Source organism: Oncorhynchus clarkii, chromosome 7 (assembly GCF_045791955.1).
Source record: "Oncorhynchus clarkii lewisi isolate Uvic-CL-2024 chromosome 7, UVic_Ocla_1.0, whole genome shotgun sequence".
Classification (NCBI taxonomy): Eukaryota; Metazoa; Chordata; class Actinopteri; order Salmoniformes; family Salmonidae; genus Oncorhynchus; species Oncorhynchus clarkii.
Genome location: NC_092153.1, coordinates 23,968,528 through 23,993,155, shown reverse-complemented (window position 1 = coordinate 23,993,155; position 24,628 = coordinate 23,968,528). Strand labels below are relative to the sequence as shown.

The following is a 24,628-nucleotide window of genomic DNA, read 5'->3' as shown; positions in this document are numbered from 1 at the left end:
TGAATATGTGGACATCTATAAGTACCTAGGTGTCTGGCTAGACTCTAAACTCTCCTTCCAGACCCATATCAAACATCTCCAATCGAAAATCAAATCAAGAGTCGGCTTTCTATTCCGCAACAAAGCCTCCTTCACTCACGCCGCCAAACTTACCCTAGTAAAACTGACTATCCTACCGATCCTTGACTTCGGCGATGTCATCTACAAAATTGCTTCCAACACTCTACTCAGCAAACTGGATGCAGTTTATCACAGTGCCATCCGTTTTGTCACTAAAGCACCTTATACCACCCACCACTGCGACTTGTATGCTCTAGTCGGCTGGCCCTCGCTACATATTCGTCGCCAGACCCACTGGCTCCAGGTCATCTACAAGTCCATGCTAGGTAAAGCTCCGCCTTATCTCAGTTCACTGGTTACGATGGCAACACCCATCCGTAGCACGCGCTCCAGCAGGTGTATCTCACTGATCATCCCTAAAGCCAACACCTCATTTGGCCGCCTTTCGTTCCAGTTCTCTGCTGCCTGTGACTGGAACGAATTGCAAAAATCGCTGAAGTTGGAGACTTTTATCTCCCTCACCAACTTCAAACATCTGCTATCTGAGCAGCTAACCGATCGCTGCAGCTGTACATAGTCTATTGGTAAATAGCCCACCCATTTTCACCTACCTCATCCCCATACTGTTTTTATTTATTTATTTTTCTGCTCTTTTGCACACCAATATACCTGTACATAACCATCTGATCATTAATCACTCCAGTGTTAATCTGCATAATTGTAATTATTTGCCTACCTTCTCATGCCTTTTGCACACAATGTATATATAGACTCCCCTTTTTTCTACTGTGTTATTGACTTGTTAATTGTTTACTCCATGTGTAACTCTGTGTTGTCTGTTCACACTGCTATGCCTTATCTTGGCCAGGTCGCAGTTGCAAATGAGAACTTGTTCTCAACTAGCCTACCTGGTTAAATAAAGGTGAAATAAAAAAATAAAAATAAAAAAAAACCTACCACATGATTTACAGATAACCTATGAGTTTATTTAGCGAATGCTGGCAAATACAGAAAATAGACAGACCACACACTGTCACTTGGGGCAGAGCACTGAGCAGTCAAGCAGTCACTACCTGTTGCTGTCAAACCAATCAGCTATTTACATGGTCAGGAGGGAACAAGGGAAGTATCCAATCACCTGCCTTTTGTGTGAGCCGATGAGCCAATCAGAGGTGTAATTTAGGGGCTGCTGTTGCTGTAGTGAGGCAGGCAGGAGAGTGAGTCATCCTTTGTGTGGGGCTTATTTTAGAGCATTGCTCTATCAGGAAGTGTCTGTTTTGTGTGTGTGTCTCTCTCTCTCTCTCTCTCTCTATGTGTGTGTGCGACTGACTGTGTCTTGAGATTCCTGACGTTTAATCCTAGTAGTTCTACAAGCTTCCCACAATAAGTTGGGTGAATTTTGGCCCATTCCTGACAGAGCTGGTATAACGGAGTCAGGTTTGTAGGCCTCCTTGCTTGCACACACTTTTTCAGTTCTGCCCACAAATTTTCTATAGGATTGAGGTCAGGGCTTTGTGATGGCCACTCCAATACCTTGACTGTGCTGTCCTTATGCCATTTTGTCACAACTTTGGAAGTATGCTTGGAGTTGTTGTCCATTTGGAAGACCCAAGCTTAAACTTCCTGACTGATATCTTGATGTTGCTTCAATATATCCAAATAATATTCCTCCCTCATGATGCCATTTATTATGTGAGGTGCACCAGTCCCTCCTGCAGCAAAGCACCCCCACAACATGATACTGCCACCCCCATGTTTCACGGTTGGGATGGTGTTCTTCGGCTTGCAAGCCTCCCTTTTCCTCCAAACATAACGATGGTCATCCTGGCCAAATAGTTTTATTTTTGTTTCATCAGACCAGAGGGCATTTTCCAAAAAGTACGATCTTTGTCCCCATGTGCAGTTGCAAACCATAGTCTGGCTTCTTCCTTCTTCCTCAATATAGGATAGTTTTACTGTGGATATAGATACTTTTGTACCAGTTTCCTCCAGCATCTTCACAAGGTCTTTTGCTGTTGTTCTGGGATTGATTTGCACTTTTCACACCAAAGTATGTTCATCTCTAGGAGACAGAACACGTCTCCTTCCTGAGCGGTATGACAGCTGCGTGGTCCCATGGTGTTTATACTTGGGTACGGTTGTGTGTGCAGATGAACGTGATACCTTCAGGCGTTTGAAAATTGCTCCCAAGGATGAACCAGACTTTTGGAGGTCTGCAATTCTTTTTCTGAGGTCTTGGCAGATTTCTTTTGATTTTCCCATGATGTCAAGCAAAGAGGCTCTGAGTTTGACGGTAGGCCTTGAAATACATCCACAGGTACACCTTCGATTGACCCAAATGATATCAATTAGCCTATCAGAAGCTTCTAAAGCCATGACATCATTTTATGGAATTTTCCAAGCTGTTTAAAGGCACAGTCAACTTAGTTTATGTAAACTTCTGACCCACTGGAATTGTGATACAGTGAAATAATCTGTCTGTAAACAGTTACAAATTACTTGTCATGCTCAAAGTAGATGTACTAACTGACATGCCAAAACTATAGTTTGTTAACAAGTCATTTGTGGAGTGGTTGAAAAACAAGTTTTAATGACTCCAACCTAAGTGTATGTAAACTTCCGACTTCAACTGTATACAAAACATTTTAGAACACCTGCTCTTTCCATTTCATAGACTGACTAGGGGAATCCAGGTGAACGCTATGATCCATTACTTGTTAAATCAACTTCAATCAGTGTCGATGAAGGAGAGGAGACCGGTTGAAGAAGGAGTTATGAGTGCAATTATGCCGTTCAGAGGGTGAATTGGCAAGACAAACGGGGGATTTGAACGGGGTATGGTAGTAGTTGACAGGCGCACCAGTTCGGGTCAAGAACTGCAACACTGCTGGGCTTTTCATGCTCAACAGTTTCCGATGTGTATAAAGAATGGTCCAACACCCAAAGGACATTAAGCCAACTTGACACAACTGTGGGAAGCATTGGCGTCAACATGTTCCACGGGGATGCTGGCACGCTTTTGACACCTTGTAGAGTACATACCCAGACAAATTGAGGCTGTTCTGAGGGCAAAAGGGAGGACTGGGGGAGGGCACGCAACTCAATATTAGGACGCTGTTCTTAATGTATTATACACTGTGTAAATGTGATCATTCTTTTCGTGGTTCATTGAAGACATCTGCAGCGACGGATTCATAGAGAAAGTGTGATATCCCATTGCCCTCACTAGAACAGTCATCTGTTCCTCTGTTGTCCTGCCAAGAAAAACAACTATCTGACTCCCTTGATGTTAAGTCTAGCTTGTGTCTCTCTGCCAGATCATACAGTAACTGTTTTTCTTCTTTTTTTTTCCTCTCTCTCACTGTCTGTCTGGCCTGCTTAGTCACACAGCAAGGCCTGGGTTGTTTTCATTAGGCACACAATGGAAAATATGTTTTGCAACGGAATACGAAAATTTGCCTTTCTTTTTGGTCCAGGTAGCCCCTCAGCATTTCAGTCCATTTTCTTCCGTTTGGTGCCTAATGAACAAGAACCCTGTTACATTGTGATCACACCAAAGGAATTGATACATGCTTCTAACCTCCTCGGCCCACTGCCCCTAGTCTGACTCATACTCTAAATGTGTGTGTGTGTGTGTGTGTTTGTTTGTTACAGAAGGACGAGGTGTATCTCAACCTGGTTCTGGACTACGTTCCTGAGACTGTGTACAGAGTTGCTAGACACTACAGCCGAGCCAAGCAGACCCTCCCCATGGTCTATGTGAAGGTAAGACCCCCTCAAGTCTATCGCTTCATCAAGAGACTGCTCTCCATGTTCATTTAGATCAGTGTTTCTCAACTGCAGTCGAGCACCCAACATCACACATTTTTGTTGTAGCCCCGGACAAAAATACCCGATTCAACTCATCGAGGGCTTGATGATTAGTTGACAAGTTGAATCTGATGATCTTGTCCAGACCTTTAATAAAATGTGTATTGTTTGAGGACTGGAGTTGAGAAACACTGGCTTAGATGCAAAATGTGGTAGACCTCGGTCAAATGCAAAACGTCAAATACTTGAGCTGCTCTTTAGTTTGCCCGGTATAGGGCCTTCCAACTGGCGCAGCGGTCTAACGCACTGCATCGCAGAGCGAGAGGCGTCACTACAGACCCATGTTCGATCCCAGGCTTTGACGCGACCGGGAGACTCAAGGGGTCGCACAATTGGCCCACTGGGTTGGCTGGCCGGGATGTCCTTGTCCCATCGCGCTCTAGCGACTCCTTGTGGTGGGTCTAGTGCATGCACGCTGACTTCGGTCGCCAGTTGTAGGGTGTTTCCTCTGACACATTGGTGCTTTTTTGGTCAAGTGTGCAGTGTGTCAAGAAGCAATACGGCTTGGCGGCGTCGTGTTTCGGAGGACGCATGGCTATCGACCTTCGCCTATCCCAAGTCCGTACAGGAGTTGCACCGATGGGACAAGACTGTAACCACCAATTGGGGAGAAAAAGGGGTCAAAATAGAAGTGTTTGCCCGGTACTGTAGAACCTACAGAATAGTCCCACGCAGTGTGTGGTGGTGGGATGGTTGTGTCTGGCCAGGCAGACGGACTCCTTTGGGCATTTCCCTCCCGTCCTCCTCACCATGCTGTCCTGCGTCATCGTGCAGCGGCCAGTTGAGATGTCGTCAGTGGCCTTATTATAGCGCCCCCGCTGTCTCTGCCTTTCCAACTTGCCACTTGTGGAAGTAGTGGTATAAACAAAGGACTGGAGTCTGAGCCAGGGCCCGCTAGCTGGGGCTTTCTGGGGGATTTGAACACTGGCACACTGTTATTTTTAGCACATTGAATACGAGGGAGCAGGAATTGCCTCTACTCTATAGGCCTACCACTCATGTCACTATGTGTAGCTAGCTTAGCGCATGTACTAAGTTGTGTGTGTCCACATCTTTCTCTGCAGATGTACATGTACCAGCTCTTCCGGAGCTTGGCCTACATCCATTCCTTTGGGATCTGCCATCGGGACATCAAGCCCCAGAACCTGCTGCTGGACCCGGAGACAGCCGTGCTCAAGCTCTGTGACTTTGGCAGGTGGGCTGGAACATTTGAAATACAATGGAGCCATATTGATGGAGGAAGCAAGGATTTGACAGCTAGTAATGTTTTCAGACATAGACCGAACCTAGCCCAGCTCATAGAATATAATTACTAGAATGGACAAAGCCCCTCAGGCTCACACAACAACAATTTGCTGTGGTCTGGGCCTGAGTTCTAGCTGTGTCTGAAAACGTTACTTGCTTTGTTACCCTGCTTCCTCCATCCCTTTTTCCTTTGAGAGGAATTGAGGAAACTACTAATTGGTATACATAAAAGAAAAAGCAGTTTCAAGTCTCAAATCCTCCTTTTGACTGTCCTTACCCACCATCTTTCCTTCCTGCCTTCCTTCCTTCCTTGGTTATCTTTGTCAGTGCGAAGCAGCTGGTCCGTGGTGAGCCCAATGTGTCCTACATCTGCTCACGGTACTACAGAGCCCCAGAGCTCATCTTTGGGGCCACTGACTACACCTCCAGCATAGGTACGCTTCTACTACTAACACCTTACACTGACTACACCTCCCACTACGAACACCTCCCACTACTAACACCTTACTGACTACACCTCCCACTACTAACACCTTACACTGACTACCCCTCCCACTACTAACACCTCCCACTACTAACACCTTACACTGACTACTCCTCCCACTACTAACACCTTACTGACTACACCTCCCACTACTAACACCTTACTGACTACACCTCCCACTACTAACACCTTACACTGACTACACCTCCCACTACTAACACCTTACACTGACTACACCTCCCACTACTAACACCTTACACTGACTACACCTCCCACTACGAACACCTCCCACTACTAACACCTTACACTGACTACACCTCCCACTACTAACACCTCACTGACTACCCCTCCCACTACTAACACCTTACACTGACTACCCCTCCCACTACTAACACCTTACACTGACTACATCTCCCACTACTAACACCTTACACTGACTACACCTCCCACTACTAACACCTTACACTGACTACCCCACCCACTACTAACACCTCCCACTACTAACACCTTACGCTGACTACACCTCCCACTACTAACACCTTACGCTGTCTACCCCTCCCACTACTAACACCTTACACTGACTACACCTCCCACTACTAACATCCTACACTGACTACCCCTCCCACTACTAACACCTTACACTAACTACCCCTCCCACTACTAACACCTTACACTAACTACCCCTCCCACTACTAACACCTTACACTGACTACCCCTCCCACTACTAACACCTTACACTGACTACACCTCCCACTACTAACACCTTACACTGACTACACCTCCCACTACTAGTGTGTGTGTGTGTGTGTCCTCACAGTATTTCTCCATCCTCTGCAGATGTATGGTCCGCTGGCTGCGTTCTAGCAGAACTGTTGCTAGGGCAACCCATTTTTCCCGGTGACAGTGGGGTGGATCAGCTGGTGGAGATCATCAAGGTAAAAACACCTGCCTTCAAATTTCAACAGACAGACGGTAAGCCAGACCGTCACCCAAAGGAACATTCCACAGGCCACAATCAAAAGCCAACTATGGGAAGGAGATGTGTGCATGAGATATGTGCATAAGTTTAAATGGTGGTCACAGACACTGACTGGTTTTCTGATCCACGTCCCTACCTTTTATTTTAATGTATCTGTAAGCAGCACATGCATATCTGTATTCCCAGTCATGTGAAATCCATAGATTAGGGACTAATGTATTTATTTAAATTTCCTTATTTCCTTATGCTCTGTAACTTAGGTAAGTCTTTCAAATTTTAGCATGCTGCGTTTATATTTTTTGTTCAGTGTACATATTGTACATAAAATATTCGTTATATAGTGGCATATAAAATATTGAAACAAATTATTTTCAGGACTCACTCTTAAAATGAATGATCAAGCAAAACAAAACCTGTATGCGAATATTTGAAGATATTATCTCAATCACTTTTTTGTAAGTACATTTCCCAGTATTTATCCCTCAAGTTGACCCTAGAGCCTTCAAAAAGAAGCTAAACAAATGAAATGGTTGGTGGAAATATCATTAGCTTTTCTAAGCACTAAGGTTAAAAGAAATGTGATATATTCTTTGCTATCTATGTTCTATAACTGAGTGGAATTTCTTTGAATTTTGCTGAATTAAATTATATTTCCTATCACTCAAATTCTACATCCTGTAGGGTGTGGCCAATCCAACTAGAATTTCAACTGATGAGTTGAATGGGAGTCAATTCCCAAATTCTGAATTAAGAACAACCCTGGTGGCATTGTAACTAATGTAATGAGTGATTAACTTCTGTTTTGTGCTCAGTACACACCTGATACTTCAAATGTACATAGTTGTACGTATCGATGGGAAAACGGTTCCTCTGTCTCCGTGTCTCCCCAGGTTCTCGGCACTCCCACTCGGGAGCAGATCCGAGAGATGAATCCCAACTACACTGAGTTTAAGTTCCCTCAGATCAAGGCACACCCATGGACTAAGGTGAGTCAACAGGTACAGGAACCGTTTTTTACTATTTTAAAATCTGTCGCCTACATCTGAGTGTCTCTCTTTCTCTCTGTGTGTGTGTGTCCCGTCTTCAAATCTCACTCATGCATCAGTGAACCTCAGTGTTCTTGAGCTGTTAAACACTCCCACGGTCACCAGCCCCAGGGGCAAGCAGAGGAACAGCAGTGTACGCACAAACCCTCACATAAGAGCTCGTTCTAGAATCTGCAGGTTGAACAGCATGTGCAGGACTCCCAATGTGCCGCACCACATTGGTGGCAAAAGGGACAGCTGGTCCAAATTCGCTGCCTATTGCGCTCCCCATAGGCTCTAACCCTTCAGTGTTTCCACATCTGAAGGGTTGGTTAAGTATCCCACATTACAAATCTGCACACATCGAAGGGTTACATGCTGACCACACCGCTCGCGTCGCTAAATAAATGTACACGTGCATTGTTATTCAATCATTGCACCCACACTGCTCGCATGCGTCATCGAGGGCTGCATGGCCAGGCGAGGTTGAGTTTGTTTTGATATTTCAACCTGCGTGTCCTGATCGCTTGTGGTGTGGGTGAACAAAATCAGCTTTCACGCAATGGCGCATGCGTGCAGTTTGGTCAGCATGTTAGGGATACAGGTAGGGAGCTAATTGGGACCGGAATATTTGTCCCACAGTTTTACACCAGCTCTCCCCTCTGCAAGAGACTATTTATGCTTGAACTGAAAATGTGGTCGAAGATGCCGTTTGGGGGGTGTGGCCAAATTGAGCTCCGTACCGCATCTCTTTGCGCATCTCAAATTCTGTAACAAGGCGGAGGGCTCCGTATGGCTCCGCATTGACATGATTGGTTGACGGTAGGTGAGGGCGGGAGGTCCTGTATAAACACAAACTCACTTCCTTCAAAACAGCTTTGGGCTGCTCGGTGAAGCACAAGAAGTGTGAATGCCCTGACTTCTGCAGTGGCCATATCACCGTAAATGCTGCACGGCCAATGCCGAGATCGGGATTGACCATGCAGCACCTTTAAGATATGTTTACACTCCCTCTGGTGGTGTTCTTCTGCACTGCACTGTCCTCTGGCCTGTGAGTTTCTCAATAAAAGTGAATCTACGAGACATTTTTGGTCCCACTTTAAACAGTCACTTCAAAGGTTTATAACGAAGCCTTTATAAACCCTTTATAAATGCTTCAGAATCAATTCATAGGATTATGCCACATTTGGCAAAACACGATGTAAGAACCATATATAGATATATCTGGTTATATAGATATGTCTTGTCTTTATATGCAGTGCTTATGAAGACTTAAAGAATGCTAATTAAGGCTTTGTAAAATTGTTTAAAGTGTGGAGCAAGATTTTAAAACCCTGTCAGGATTTTGCACAGGCACTGTATAAAGTTTAGCAGGTGTAGGGTGAAGTTGTCTTTGGATGCTGATCTTTGGTCAGTTTTGCATATTCCCCACTAATGCTTAAGGCTAGGATTGGGGGAAGCTGATCCTAGATCTGTACCTAGGGTAATCTTCACCCAGGAGCTTTAGCTGACGTGTCACCTCTAACCTGTGTCATTGACCGGTTTCAGCCTTGTGTGATTGGCTCTCAGGTGTTCCGGCCGCGCACGCCCCCTGAGGCCATCGCTCTGTGCTCACGTCTGCTGGAGTACACGCCCACAGCGCGCTTCACGCCCCTGGAGGCCTGTGCCCACACCTTTTTCGACGAGCTCCGGGACCCCAACCTCAAGCTGCCCAACGGGCGCGAGAAGCCCCTGCTCTTCAACTTCTCCACACAGGGTATGGATGGAGCTCATACACAGCTCTGTATCTCCTACAGAATTACTAGAACGGACAAAGACCCTCAGACCACTGCAATTTGACTGGAACACTCATGGGGACCACTCAATATGGATGCCAGTCGACTCATCACAGAACTTTGACTTGAATAGGAATTGTATGTAATTTCTATACATGCCAAATTTGACTACTATTTAGCATGGTGGTTGGTAAAGGGGAATGTGACTATTAGTCCGTTAGATGATTGTAAATTGTCGCTATTCCTTGCTGCTTTGTAATGCAGGGCTTCCTCGTAAAAGAGACCTTAGTCTCAATGGGACTTCCCCTGGTAAAATAAAGGCTAATTATGCTATGATGGTGAATGTGAAAATTGGGCCTGTAGTTGTAGGCCAAATGGTAGAATGTGTGTCTAAAGGTAACTGTATTTGGGTAGTTGGGTCTGTGTTTGTAAATGGTAGAATGTGTGTCTATAGGTAACTAGTTGGGTCTGTGGTTGTAAATGGTAGAGTGTGTGTCTATAGGTAACTGTATTTGGGTAGTTGGGTCTGTGGTTGTAAATGGTAGAATGTGTGTCTATAGGTAACTGTATTTGGGTAGTTGGGTCTGTGGTTGTAAATTGTAGAATGTGTGTCTATAGGCAACTGTATTTGGGTAGTTGGGTCTGTGGTTGTAAATGGTAGAATGTGTGTCTATAGGTAACTGTATTTGGGTAGTTGGGTCTGTGGTTGTAAATTGTAGAATGTGTGTCTATAGGCAACTGTATTTGGGTAGTTGGGTCTGTGGTTGTAAATGGTAGAATGTGTGTCTATAGGTAACTGTATTTGGGTAGTTGGGTCTGTGGTTGTAAATGGTAGAATGTGTGTCTATAGGTAACGGTAGTTGGGTCTGGGGTTGTAAATGGTAGAATGTGTGTCTATAGGTAACTGTATTTGGGTCGTTGGGTCTGTGGTTGTAAATGGTAGAATGTGTGTCTATAGGTAACTGTAGTTGGGTCTGTGGTTGTAAATGGTAGAATGTGTGTCTATAGGTAATGGTAGTTGGGTCTGTGGTTGTAAATGGTAGAATGTGTGTCTATAGGTAACGGTAGTTGGGTCTGTGGTTGTAAATGGTAGAATGTGTGTCTATAGGTAACGGTAGTTGGGTCTGGGGTTGTAAATGGTAGAATGTGTGTCTATAGGTAACGGTAGTTGGGTCTGTGGTTGTAAATGGTAGAATGTGTGTCTAGGTAACTGTATTTGGGTAGTTGGGTCTGTGGTTGTAAATGGTAGAATGTGTGTCTATAGGTAACGGTAGTTGGGTCTGGGGTTGTAAATGGTAGAATGTGTGTCTATAGGTAACTGTATTTGGGTCGTTGGGTCTGTGGTTGTAAATGGTAGAATGTGTGTCTATAGGTAACTGTAGTTGGGTCTGTGGTTGTAAATGGTAGAATGTGTGTCTATAGGTAACGGTAGTTGGGTCTGTGGTTGTAAATGGTAGAATGTGTGTCTATAGGTAACGGTAGTTGGGTCTGTGGTTGTAAATGGTAGAATGTGTGTCTATAGGTAACGGTAGTTGGGTCTGGGGTTGTAAATGGTAGAATGTGTGTCTATAGGTAACGGTAGTTGGGTCTGTGGTTGTAAATGGTAGAATGTGTGTCTAGGTAACTGTATTTGGGTAGTTGGGTCTGTGGTTGTAAATGGTAGAATGTGTGTCTATAGGTAACGGTAGTTGGGTCTGGGGTTGTAAATGGTAGAATGTGTGTCTATAGGTAACTGTATTTGGGTCGTTGGGTCTGTGGTTGTAAATGGTAGAATGTGTGTCTATAGGTAACTGTAGTTGGGTCTGTGGTTGTAAATGGTAGAATGTTTGTCTATAGGTAACGGTAGTTGGGTCTGTGGTTGTAAATGGTAGAATGTGTGTCTATAGGTAACTGTAGTTGGGTCTGTGGTTGTAAATGGTAGAATGTGTGTCTATAGGTAACGGTAGTTGGGTCTGGGGTTGTAAAGGGTAGAATGTGTGTCTATAGGTAACGGTAGTTGGGTCTGGGGTTGTAAATGGTAGAATGTGTGTCTATAGGTAACGGTAGATGGGTCTGTGGTTGTAAATGGTAGAATGTGTGTCTATAGGTAACGATAGTTGGGTCTGTGGTTGTAAATGGTAGAATGTGTGTCTATAGGGGGTCTGTGGTTGTAAATGGTAGAATGTGTGTCTATAGGAAACTGTGGTTGTGAATGGTAGAATGTGTGTCTATAGGTAACTGTATTTGGGTAGTTGGGTCTGTGGTTGTAAATGGTAGAATGTGTGTCTATAGGTAACGATAGTTGGGTCTGGGGTTGTAAATGGTAGAATGTGTGTCTATAGGTAACTGTATTTGGGTCGTTGGGTCTGTGGTTGTAAATGGTAGAATGTGTGTCTATAGGTAACTGTAGTTGGGTCTGTGGTTGTAAATGGTAGAATGTGTGTCTATAGGTAACGGTAGTTGGGTCTGTGGTTGTAAATGGTAGAATGTGTGTCTATAGGTAACGGTAGTTGGGTCTGGGGTTGTAAATGGTAGAATGTGTGTCTATAGGCAACTGTATTTGGGTAGTTGGGTCTGTGGTTGTAAATGGTAGAATGTGTGTCTATAGGTAACTGTATTTGGGTAGTTGGGTCTGTGGTTGTAAATTGTAGAATGTGTGTCTATAGGCAACTGTATTTGGGTAGTTGGGTCTGTGGTTGTAAATGGTAGAATGTGTGTCTATAGGTAACTGTATTTGGGTAGTTGGGTCTGTGGTTGTAAATGGTAGAATGTGTGTCTATAGGTAACGGTAGTTGGGTCTGTGGTTGTAAATGGTAGAATGTGTGTCTAGGTAACTGTATTTGGGTAGTTGGGTCTGTGGTTGTAAATGGTAGAATGTGTGTCTATAGGTAACGGTAGTTGGGTCTGGGGTTGTAAATGGTAGAATGTGTGTCTATAGGTAACTGTATTTGGGTCGTTGGGTCTGTGGTTGTAAATGGTAGAATGTGTGTCTATAGGTAACGGTAGTTGGGTCTGTGGTTGTAAATGGTAGAATGTGAATGAATGTGATAGTCGGCTCTGTAGTTGTACATTTAAGATGTGCTGTCTATCTGTAGGTGATTTTGTCTGACGTGGTGTTTCTTTCTCTGCTTCCCCAGAGTTGTCCAGTAACCCCTCCTTAGCCTCCATCCTCATCCCCGCCCACGCCCGGAATCAGCCCGGGGCCTTCACTCCTAACAACGCCTCCGCACCCTCAGGTCATTACACCCACCACCCCCCTGTCTCTCTCTCACCCTTTCTCTGTCTCTCTCTCACCCTGTCTCTCTCTCTCTCTCTTTCCCACTATTGCCATTCCTAAATCGACCTCTATAGACACGTTTGTAGATCTGACAGGGTTGGATAGGTGTTAACTAGGGTTCTTGTGGCAGGGGCTATGGGTCAGTGGAGGATTGGGAACTTCTCTCTCTTGTCCTCACCCTCACCTCTCACTACTCCTGGCTAGTCTCTCTTCTCAGTACTAACCAGGGCCCGTGTTCACAATGCGTCCCAGAGTATAGCGTCTAGAGTGCTGATTTAGGACCAGATTTCCCCTTTAGAAAATAACGAATAACATGATATGGAAAGAGTGGACCTGATCCCAGATCAGCGCTGTTACTCTGAGACGCTTTGTGAGTATGGGCCAAGAGCTCTTCTCATTAAGGGCAAGTTGTGTAACGTACTGCTTCCATTTCCAGATGCCAACAGCGGAGACCGTGGCCATACCACCAACGCTGCCTCCGCCTCCAACGCCTCCACCTGAGACCTTCCTGACCCCGCTGCCCATGCCCGAGCTCCTGGACAACAACAGTGGCATGGCGGCACACCAACCAATTAATAAAGCAAAGCAAGAAAACTGACGCCCGAAAAGATGAACAACAAGGAAAACCCGAATCGGAACTTCGTTATTCCCCTACCACCTCCACCCTCTCCTCTCCCATCGTTTTAATGTTTGTTTATTTATTTGTATAAAAAGGACAACCGTGATACGTTCTTAGAGCTGCTCTTCATCTTTCTGTACTTTGAAGAGGAGGGGACCGGGTGTGTTGAGTGTAGAGATAATGTATAGCTATATAAGTATACAAAAGTACTCTGACGTGTTAGTTTCCATGGACAATCTTATTTTTATCGTATGCTAGATAGTCATCCCACTCTCTCTGTGTAGGAGAGGCCTCTACTTGCGTCCTGAAACAGCCTTACGTTCAGACTGTGGCCCCTCGGGGCCCCTATCGACCCCTTCCCACCCATTCATACATATACATCTGAGGACCTTTGACGTCGCAACTTTTAATGGTTGACCTCGATATCTGTGTCTGTGTTCAATGTACACATAAACAATTGATATATTGTAGAATTGTGTCAGCTAATTTCTCTCCCAATTCAGAAATCACACTCCTGCTATGCAGCACCATTTTTAGATTCTGCTCGTAGGGCAACAGTTGTCTCGCAACTCTGCACGTTTTTTGGGTACGTCCCCCTTTTAGCTCTGAGAAACGGTGCATAAATGAGTTTTACCGCGTTTTTCCCCTAAGGGTTATGCCGTACCGACAAAACTTTGCCAGAACAGACCTAAGAGCAAGAAAGAGATTCTGTCTCGTGATTTCAATGAAGACCAGGACCTTTATTACTTTTCCTGCTGCTTGTCAGATAGACATTATGACTAGTAAAGCCTGGCATTGTTCTGTTTCTTGTTAGTGGGTGGGTTTTGAGGACTGGCTATGAAGGATGCTTGGATGCGGGCGTATGATTGCATTTCCTCACAATCTTTTGTTACCATTCTGTGTCCGAATGTTCCCAATAATTTAGTGCACTACTTTTGACCACAGTCCACATAGTGAGGGAAAAAAGTATTTGATCCCCTGCTGATTTTGTACGTTTGCCACTGACAAAGAAATTATCAGTCTATCATTTTAATGGTAGGTTTATTTGAACAGTGAGAGAGAGAATAACAACAAAAAAATCCAGAAAAACGCATGTCAAAAATGTTATAAATTGATTTGCAATTTAATGAGGGAAATAAGTATTTGACCCCTCTGCAAAACATGACTTAGTACTTGGTGGCAAAACCCTTGTTGGCAATCAGAGGTCAGACGTTTCTTGTAGTTGGCCACCAGGTTTGCACACATCTCAGGAGGGATTTTGTCCCACTCCTCTTTGCAGATGTTCTCCAAGTCATTAAGGTTTCGTGGCTGACGTTTGGCAACTCGAACCTTCAGCTCCCTCCACAGATTTTCTATGGGATTAAGGTCTGGAGACTGGCTAGGCCACTCCAGGACCTTAATGTGCTTCTTCTTGAGCCACTCCTTTGTTGACTTGGCCGTGTGTTTTGGGTCATTGTCATGCCCATCCACGACCCATTTTCAATGCCCTGGCTGAGGGAAAGAGGTTCTCACCCAAGATTGGACGGTACATGGCCCCGTCCATCGTCCCTTTGATGCGGTGAAGTTGTCCTGTACATTTAGCAGAAAAACACCCCCAAAGCATAATGTTTCCACCTCCATGTTTGACGGTGGGGATGGTGTTCTTGGGGTCATTGGCTGCATTCCTCCTCCTCCAAACACGGCGAGTTGAGTTGATGCCAAAGAGCTGCATTTTGGTCTCATCTGACCACAACACTTTCACCCAGTTGTCCTCTGAATCATTCAGATATTCATTGGCAAACTTCAGATGGGCATGATTATGTGCTTTCTGGGGCAGGGGGACCTTGCGGGTGCTGTAGGATTACAGTCCTTCACGGCGTAGTGTTTTACCAATTATTTTCTTGGTGACTACGGTCCCAGCTGCCTTGAGATCATTGACAAGATCCTCCCTTGTAGTTCTGGGCTGATTCCTCACCTTTCTCATGATCATTGCAACTCCACGAGGTGAGATCTTGCATGGAGTCCCAGGCCGAGGGAGATTGACAGTTCTTTTGTGTTTCTTCCATTTGCGAATAATCGCACCAACTGTTGTCACCTTCTCACCAAGCTGCTTGGTGATGATCTTGTAGCCCATTCCAGCCTTGTGTAGGTCTACAATCTTGTCCCTGACATCCTTGGAGAGCTCTTTGGTCTTGGCCATGGTGGAGAGTTTGGAATCTGATTGATTGCTTCTGTGGACAGGTGTCTTTTATACAGGTAACAAACTGAGATTAGGAGCACTCCCTTTAAGAGTGTGCTCCTAATCTCAGCTCTTTACCTGTATAAAAGACACCTGGGAGCCAGAAATTCTTCTGATTGAGAGGGGGTCAAATACTTATTTCCCTCATTAAAATGCAAATCAATTTATAACGTGTGTTTTTCTGGATTTTTTTTGTTATTCTGTCTCATTGTTCAAATAAAACTACCATTAAATTTATAGACGGATCATTTCTTTGTCAGTGGGCAAACATACAAAATCTGCAGGGGATCAAATGCTTTTTTTTCCTTCACTGTAGCTCTGGGCAAAAGTAGTAGGGAATAGGGTGTCATTTCAGATGCAGCCCCATGTCATTTTAAACCACTGTTGGAAGTCCTTCCTCATTCTGACTTCACCCTTTCCTGCTCTTCTTTTACAACTGAAAGTCCTGCCATCCCATCCCTCAACACTTTGAAGACCTATACAAAAAGAACGCACAAATGGGTTTGTATTTATGTTTGTAGATGCTCTTCACCAAACTGGCTTACGTGTGCGTGTCTTCCTGTGGTATGTATGTAAATAGGCAGACCCAAGAACTGTTAATGAGCAAAAACAACAAAAATTAATGATATAAAGAAGAATACAAAATGTTTAAAAAACCATTCAGGTTAAAAGTTAGTGTAGTCAAACTAGATCAGCTTTGTTTTTTTCCTCCAGCCATATAGTTCAATCTCAACTGTACAGTAGGTGCCAGCTGTATCATTGTAAGAATAACCAGTAATGTATAGTGTATCTATAGGTTGGAGTGCCTTTGCTTCCACTCATTCTCTCCTCTCTTCCCCATGTCCCCTCCCTCCATGGTCCTACCTGGAGGTTCTGGTGTGAAATTGCCCATACGCACAGATCTAGGATCAGCTTGGCCTCCCGAAATTCTAACCATAGTGGGGAAAACGCAAAACTGACTCAAGACCAGCGTACAGGGCAACTTCACCCTATTCCTTCCTGGGGTGCTGTTGACTTCCCCTTTCCACCTCTCTGATCTTACATCTACCACAATTCACTGCAATAGCCAGTTGTCACACAGACCACACTCATCACATCATGTTTCTTTTTGTACGATTGTCTGTGTCTTAGACTTTCTCATTGTCTTTTTAAAGTGTCTGAGAAAATCATTCTCTTTCCAGGAAGGTTTGGGGTTTTAAAATGTGTTTTTATGGTTTTATGAGAGATGCGCATACAACCCCACACGGTTCTGGGGGGGGAAGTCTTTGTCATATTCAGTATTACTTTCTCAGCTATGGCAATAAACTATTTGTCTGTAGGATTTGTGTGTCCACATTCTCAACAGCACTCTGGGAGAGATGTCATGTAGCACCAATCCTTCATGTTTTTTTTATTTCATTTTTTTTAAGCATATATTTGAATGCTTGCTTGTAATATTTGCATCCGTAAATGTGTTGCTATCCAATCATCTGACCTGTAAAACAAACAATGTTACCACTTGTGACTTTAAGGATAACATATGTACAAAACAATGTTTTAAAAAAACAATTATATGTATTAAAAAAAAAAAAGGTCTGGGTTATCTTCAATTTACAACAGAAAAAACTATATCATTACTACTACTTGAATGCCTCTGTGACTGAAATTTTGATTTCATTTTGAATATAAACCTTTTGTTCTGTGAAGGTATGCTTAATGTCCCCTCTCCCTGTAAATATTTCTGTCTGTGACTTGGTTCAGAGAAATAGTTACCTGGTACTGTAATTTGCATTAAATAAACAGTAGATTAGCCTGGAAATGAACACACTGTTGTGTCATGTTTTTGTGTGTCTGGTTTTGTTCTCGTATGCTACCTGGGCTGTGTTTTAGAACAAAGAACATTGACACTGGGTTACTTGTATGAGAAGGCACGTATTTGTTATTCCGTTGAAAAACATTTGTTGCTACGTTCCCTACTGAGCACGACCCTGTTAGCTCAAAGTTGGATGCGTTCCAGTAGAAAGTAGCCTATCCCGTGGTCCTGGCGACACGCTTCTTTTGAGTCTACAATTAAGATGCACATCTACCTCGGGTTGTGGCTTATGGTATTATAATATAGATAGTTGGACTCGGGTCTAAATTTCCCATTTTAAAATGGGGATTAACATGAAATACATTTCAAATGAACAAAATACATTTCATTTTCACATTTGACAAGTACATTACCTTGTTCCCTTAAATTCCTCTACCTTTCTGCAGTATTTACACATCCGCCTGAAAAATGTACATAAAATGTTTTTGAATCATTCATTTATTAAAGAACTACAGGTGTTTCTGGATTTGAGGAACTGTTGAACACAGTTGATTTGGATGGTTCTGGATACAAAATGACTTCCTTTTAACAGTACTAGTAGTTTCTTCAGTGGTCTGTTCAATCCAAAATACAAAAGAGTGGTCATTTCAGTTCTTAAAAAATTTACAAGTGACAGACTGCCGCTGATAATAATCGAATAAAGTTATTTGGCGCGTTTGTAAATTCATCAGTTATTCTGCGCTCTGGCACACAGACGAAAGTGCTCTGAAATTGGAGTAGATAGCCAGAGTGAATTTACGAACACACCCAATGTGACCTACCTGTGTTGAACTGCATGCCCTCATATTTAGACACTAGTGTCACCCCGCTCTATGGGTGGTAAATATTTGTAGCATCGCAGTCACAAAACCCAGGCATATAAACAAAAATACAAAACACAGTGGAATCTAAAGTAGTCTAATCCATGGACCTGAATGATGCGCTTCTTTTGAGCCCAAAATTGCAGGATGCTAAATTTCCCTGCACAAGTTCATGGCTTATGGTATAATAGGCCTAATGTAGATGTTTACAACTTGATTATACAGTTGAAGTTGGAAGTTTAACACCTTAACCAAATACATTTAAACTCAGTTTTTTCACAATTCCTGACATTTAATCCCAGTACAAATTCCCTGTTTTAGGTCAGTTAGGATCACCACTTTATTTTAAGAATGTGAAATGTCAGAATAACAGTAGAGAGAATGATTTATTTCAGCTTTAATTTCTTTCATCACATTCCCAGTGGGTCAGAAGTTTACATACACTCAATTAGTATTTGGTAGCATTGCCTTCAAACGTTTTGGGTAGCCTTCCACAAGCTTCCCACAGTAAATTGGGTGAATTTTGGCCCATTCCTCCTGACAGAGCTGGTGTAACTGAGTCAGGTTTGTCGGCCTCCTTGCTCTCACACCCTTTTTCAGTTCTTCCCACAAATGTTCAATATGATTGAGGTCAGGGCTTTGTGATGGCCACTTCAATACCTTGACTTTGTTGTCCTTAAGCCATTTTGACACAACTTTGTAAGTATGCTTGGGGTCATTGTCCATTTGGAAGACCCATTTGCGACCAAGCTTTAACTTCTTGACTGATGTCTTGAGATGTTGCTTCAATATATCCACAGAATTTTCTTCCCTCATGATGCCATCTATTTTGTGAAGAGCACCAGTCCCTCCTGCAGCAAAGCACCCCCACAACATAATGCTGCCACCCCCGTGCTTCACGGTTGGGATGGTGTTCTTCGGCTTGCAAGCCTCCCCCTTTTTCCTCCAAACATAACGATGGTCATTATTGCCAAACAGTTGTATTTTTGTTTCATCAAACCAGAGGACATTTCTCCAAAAAGTAGGATCTTTGTCCCCATGTGCAGTTGCAAACCGTAGTCTGGCTTTTTTATGGTGGTTTTGGAGCAGTGGCTTCTTCCTTGCTGAGCGGCCTTTCAGGTTATGTCGATATAGGACTCGTTTTACTGTTGATATAGATACTTTTGTACCTGTTACCTCCAGCATCTTCACAAGGTCCTTTGCTATTGTTCTGGGATTGATTTGCACTTTTCGCACCAAAGTACGTTCATCTCTAGGAGACAGAACACGCCTCCTTCCTGAACGGTATGACGGCTGCGTGGTCCCATGGTGTTTATACTTGAGTACTGTTGTTTGTATGAACGTGGTACCTTCGGGCATTTGGAAATTTCTCCCAAGGATGAACCAGACATGTGGAGGTCTACACTTTTTTTTCTGAGGTCTTGGCTGATTTCTTTTGATTTTCCCATGATGTCAATGCAAAGTTTGAGTTTGAAGGTACATCCACAGGTACACCTCAAATTGACTCAAATTATGTCAATTAGCCTATCAGAAGCTTCTAAATCCATGACATCATTTTCTGGAATTTTCCAAGCTGTTTAAAGACACAGTCAATTTAGTGTATGTAAACTTCTGACCCACTGGAATTGTGATACAGTGAATTATAAATGAAATAATTTGTCTGTAAACAATTGTTGGGAAAATTACGTGTTTCATGCACAAAGAAATGTGTGCAATGGTTAAAAAACGAGTTTAATGACTCCAGCCTAAGTGTATGTTAACTTCCGACTTCATCTGTACATCGATGACGTCATCGCCACAGTGACTGTATTGTATGTACATACCCCAACCAGAAGCCATGAATTACAGGTAAAATCCGCATTGAGTTAAAGGGTAGAGCTGCCGCTTTCAAGGAGCAGGGCTTTCAAACTATTACAAACTACAAAGGGAAGCACAAACGACAGCTGCCCAGTGACACAAGCCTACCAGATGAGCTAAATTACTTCTATGCTCGCTTCGAGGCAAGTAACACTGAAACATGCATGAGAGCATCAGCTGTTCCGGTTGACTTTGTGATCACGCTCTCCGCAGCCGATGAAAGACCTCTCCCTGTCTGAGTCTGTAATACCAACATGTTTCAAGTAGACCACCAGAGTCCCTGTGCCCAAGAACACTAAGGTAACCTGCCTAAATGACTACCTACCCATAGCACTCACTACTATTATATCTCTTCATATGACAAGGATTAAAAAGGGTTTGCCAGTAGACTTGATTCATGATGATGACTGCTAGCTAAGATTGTGAAATGAAGATTCATGTCATTCAGACATGAACAGTCCAACCAAAGCTACTGTACATATAACGTGAATTGGCCTATTTTCTGTGGCCAATGACCATGAGCCTTCTTGGAAGGGCACGTGTAATATAACACTATGGTGGGACCCAAAGGGCTGAAATTTTGGATGTCTACCCTTACTAAAGGATTCAAATCAAATCAAATCAAATTTATTTATATAGCCCTTCGTACATCAGCTGATATCTCAAAGTGCTGTACAGAAACCCAGCCTAAAACCCCAAACAGCAAGCAATGCAGGTGTAGAAGCACGGTGGCTAGGAAAAACTCCCTAGAAAGGCCAAAACCTAGGAAGAAACCTAGAGAGGAACCAGGCTATGTGGGGTGGCCAGTCCTCTTCTGGCTGTGCCGGGTGGAGATTATAACAGAACATGGCCAAGATGTTCAAATGTTCATAAATGACCAGCATGGTCGAATAATAATAAGGCAGAACAGTTGAAACTGGAGCAGCAGCACAGCCAGGTGGACTGGGGACAGCAAGGAGTCATCATGTCAGGTAGTCCTGGGGCATGGTCCTAGGGCTCAGGTCCTCCGAGAGAGAGAAAGAGAGAAGGAGAGAATTAGAGAACGCACACTTAGATTCACACAGGACACCGAATAGGACAGGAGAAGTACTCCAGATATAACAAACTGACCCTAGCCCCCCGACACATAAACTACTGCAGCATAAATACTGGAGGCTGAGACAGGAGGGGGGGATTGAAGCCAGGCGATTGCACAAAGTCCCCATGAGTGACAGAATACTGAGCAATTCTCCTATTTTCTGCTGGCTTGCCCCACCACCACAGAAAGCGCTGAGCTAGGCTGAAACACCTGCATTTTTTTTATTTTACTTGGCAAGTCAATTAAGAACAAATTCTTATTTAAAATGACAGCCTTGGAACAATGGGTTAACTGCCTTGTTCAGGGAGACATATTTTTACCTTGTCAGCTCAGGGATTCAATCTAGCAACCTTTCGGTTACAGTCCCAACGCTCTAACCACTAGGCTACCTGCCACCCCAATTTTGGAGCTGCTTTACTCAAGAAAACAAAAAAAGAGTCCATGGTTGTATGTGGCTTTATTAACTCAATGATATATATTATTTTTTACATTGTTTGCAAACGGATATGTGACACGTAAAATAATGACTTGCCCTAAATGACGGGTCGCCACTGGTGCTTAGTGACCTCTGACTGTTTTATCCTAACATTGTTGGTGCCAACGTGGATAACAATATCCCTATACTCTCTACACTGGCCAGCTTTAGCCTTAACCAGCACCCTCTTCAGATTAACCTTAACATTGGTAGCCCTGCCCCCTGGCTCAGACCCTGTAACAGTTGGAGGAGAGACCTGAGAAGGCTCGGCCTTTGACTCCCTTCTTAATGGGGAGAACCTGTTCAAAGTTTCTGTCGGTTGAATGAGCGACACCGGTTGAGTGGGACAGCATTTCTTCACAGAAGCCTTGACAGCATTTCTTCACAGAAGCCTTGACAGCATTTCTTCACAGAAGCCTTGACAGCATTTCTTTACAGAAGCCTTGAGAAATTTGTCCCGGGTGCAGGGACTGTGCGGCGGGGATTTAAACTACTTTCTGTACTTACTGGGGCACAGATGCCGTTTCATCCTTTCCTACACTTAAATTGCCCTTGCCTAACGATTGCATCTGAAGCTGGGCTTGCAACTCGGCTATCCTCACCATAAGGCGATAGTTCTCCTGTACAGTGACTGCAATTAGATGGCATAGCGTTAATGTTAGCGTTTTCAGCTGGTGGAGGTCCTGTAGAACCATGTCAAAGGTGAAAAAGTTGAATGAAAAAAAGATGAGGAAAGAACTAAGACGTTGGTAAATGTATTAAATGCAGAGTTTTGATTAAACGGTTACTAAAAACGAAACGTTTGGCAGGTAGCTAAGTAGCACCCTGAGCAAGGCACAGTGATGCCAAAACGTTGGTAAATACCCATTAAATTGCTGGGAGTGTATATGTGGAGTGTGCGACTTTCTTTATTTTGATAGTTTATAGTTTATTCGCCGTTAGTCAGCACCTCCACACGAACACATTTTTCTGTGTGTGCGCCAGCTCAACAAATATCACAGCAGTACAGAGACAACGCAGAAGTGTGCCATTAGCTGGGGAAGCTCATGCCTATCAGTTAGTAACTGGCCAATTGGGAGGGGTGGGGCGTGGGGGTCTGTTGATAAACCATGGGGTAGTTTGCAATTCAAATTAGGGACGTGGTAAACTTTGGAAGTGTTAGTGAATTTACCTGCAAAAAAGCTGAGAACTATACTATATATTGGTTACATGGTCTGTGAAAATGTTGGTTTCATGGCACGGTCTCGTGGGGGGGATTTAATATGCCTTGTTTTTTACAACATTCCCCTAGAAAGAAGGTGGGATAGTAAAGAGGTGGGATTTCGTTCTGTGCATGAAGAGGTATTACTTTATAGACACGCACACACACACACACACACACACACAATATATTGATCCAGTGCAGTTAAATAATTTGTTAAAAGGTTAAGAACTAAAGTATTTACCTGTCATTCACTTTGCATGGGAGGGTTATACACAGTACGAGCCGTAACACACACAATTGAACCAGTGCCATCAAATCTACTCTGTCCTCTAGGTTGGCTTTGGTCCAGGCCTAGGGCTCCAGGAGGCTTTCAAGTACCTGACGGACCCCAGGGGCAAGCTGTTCGGCCTGGACATCTCAGAGTACATGCAAAAGGTGGCCCGGAAGCGTCTCGGCCCTGAGCTGGCCTCGGGGAGGGTCCACCTGCTCCAGGGCAGTGTGGAGTGTATTCCCCTCCCGGACCACTGCATTGACGGGGTCTTCCACTCCAACTGCCACCTCTACTGGCCGGACATGGCCACTGCCACCGCCGAACTGTTCCGTGTCATGACGCCAGGTTAGTGTAAGCACGGCACGCACATGCGTACGCCACAGGCACACACAAGATGCAATTCCTTATTGCAAACAGTAGAGGGCAATGTGAGTGCAGTCAGAGCCATACTATACAAGTCATATTACAACATGCACTAAACTTTCGCTGCATCTCTACGGCACTGCATATCTATAGAGTTATCCCAGTAGCCTATACAGAAGACAGTATTGCAGTGCACAGAACCTGTTGTTGTTGTATCGCTCTGTATGATGGTTAATACAACCATAGAAGTATCATTCTAATGAATTACAACCCCCTCCTTTTCTTCCTTCCCGGTAGGAGCGAGGATGTTGGCAACGTGTGACCTGGGCTTCCTGCATCATGGGGTGGAGCAGGGCTTCTTCAAAGGAGTGACGGTGGAGCCTGAGCCCTACATGCAGGCCCTGAGGGCTGTGGGCTTCCTGGGGGTCAGCATGGAGGACCAGATGGACGAGGGCAAGAGCTTCCAGGTCATCTACGCCACCTCTCCACCTCCCTCCACCACCGGAGTGTACACACTCTGTATGTACACTCCAGATGTGTTTGATGGACATAACAGCATATTGCATCATAAAAACGAATGTTACATCCAAAGAGGTTCATACTTAAGGTTTTATATTGAGCACTTGTATGTTACTGTGATGATTGGTTGTCAGAAATGACTTCTTATACAGTTAAGAACTAAAGAATTGACCTGTCATTCACTTTGCATGGGAGGGTTATACACAGTACGAGCCTTAACTAGTAAGGTTCTTTGGTGACCACAGAGCGCCTAGTGTGAAATAGCAGGTTTACAGTATGGAGACATATTGAGGATTTTGTTATCTGTGACAAATGCACGCATGTTCAGCAATCCATTTTATTATCATTTTTACTTATTTGCATGACAGATCTCTGCCAATAAAAAGCAATCAATCATTCAAACAGGGTCTCACAGTCCATTCTCCAAATGGACTACATTTGAAGGAAACAAAAATATTAAGACATTGGTTTATGTGGGTGAGCTATTTGATCTATCTGAAGCCAAAACAAGACCTTGGTTTTCAAATACAATGGTTCGGCACTATTGAGCGATTGAAATGTAAAGGTGATTTCCGAATGAGCCGACATATGCAGCGTTTACCGTGAACGCTGTCTCCACTAACGTGAACACATTGCCTTTACATTTGTATTGCGCTGTAGCGCAGCTCTTCAGCACTA

At 43.9% G+C, this 24,628-nt stretch overlaps 1 protein-coding gene across 4 annotated transcripts in view; it reads left to right on the top strand.

Moving 5' to 3' along the window:
* Positions 1–13,435, top strand: part of LOC139413088 (glycogen synthase kinase-3 beta-like) — a 53,598-nt gene extending 40,163 nt beyond the window's left edge. Inside the window, exons 4-11 of one of the 4 annotated variants that reach the window (XM_071160139.1) lie at positions 3,715–3,825; positions 4,995–5,125; positions 5,503–5,609; positions 6,497–6,594; positions 7,529–7,636; positions 9,233–9,419; positions 12,555–12,653; positions 13,131–13,435. In XM_071160139.1, coding sequence (XP_071016240.1) covers positions 3,715–3,825; positions 4,995–5,125; positions 5,503–5,609; positions 6,497–6,594; positions 7,529–7,636; positions 9,233–9,419; positions 12,555–12,653; positions 13,131–13,195 — 906 coding nt within the window. In that variant the 3' untranslated portion in view covers positions 13,196–13,435. Of the gene's footprint in view, positions 1–3,714; positions 3,826–4,994; positions 5,126–5,502; positions 5,610–6,496; positions 6,595–7,528; positions 7,637–9,211; positions 9,420–12,554; positions 12,654–13,130 lie in introns of all 4 variants that reach the window. The other 3 variants (XM_071160140.1, XM_071160138.1, XM_071160136.1) reach the window with 3 other exon arrangements.
* Positions 13,436–24,628: the final 11,193 nt, after the last annotated feature.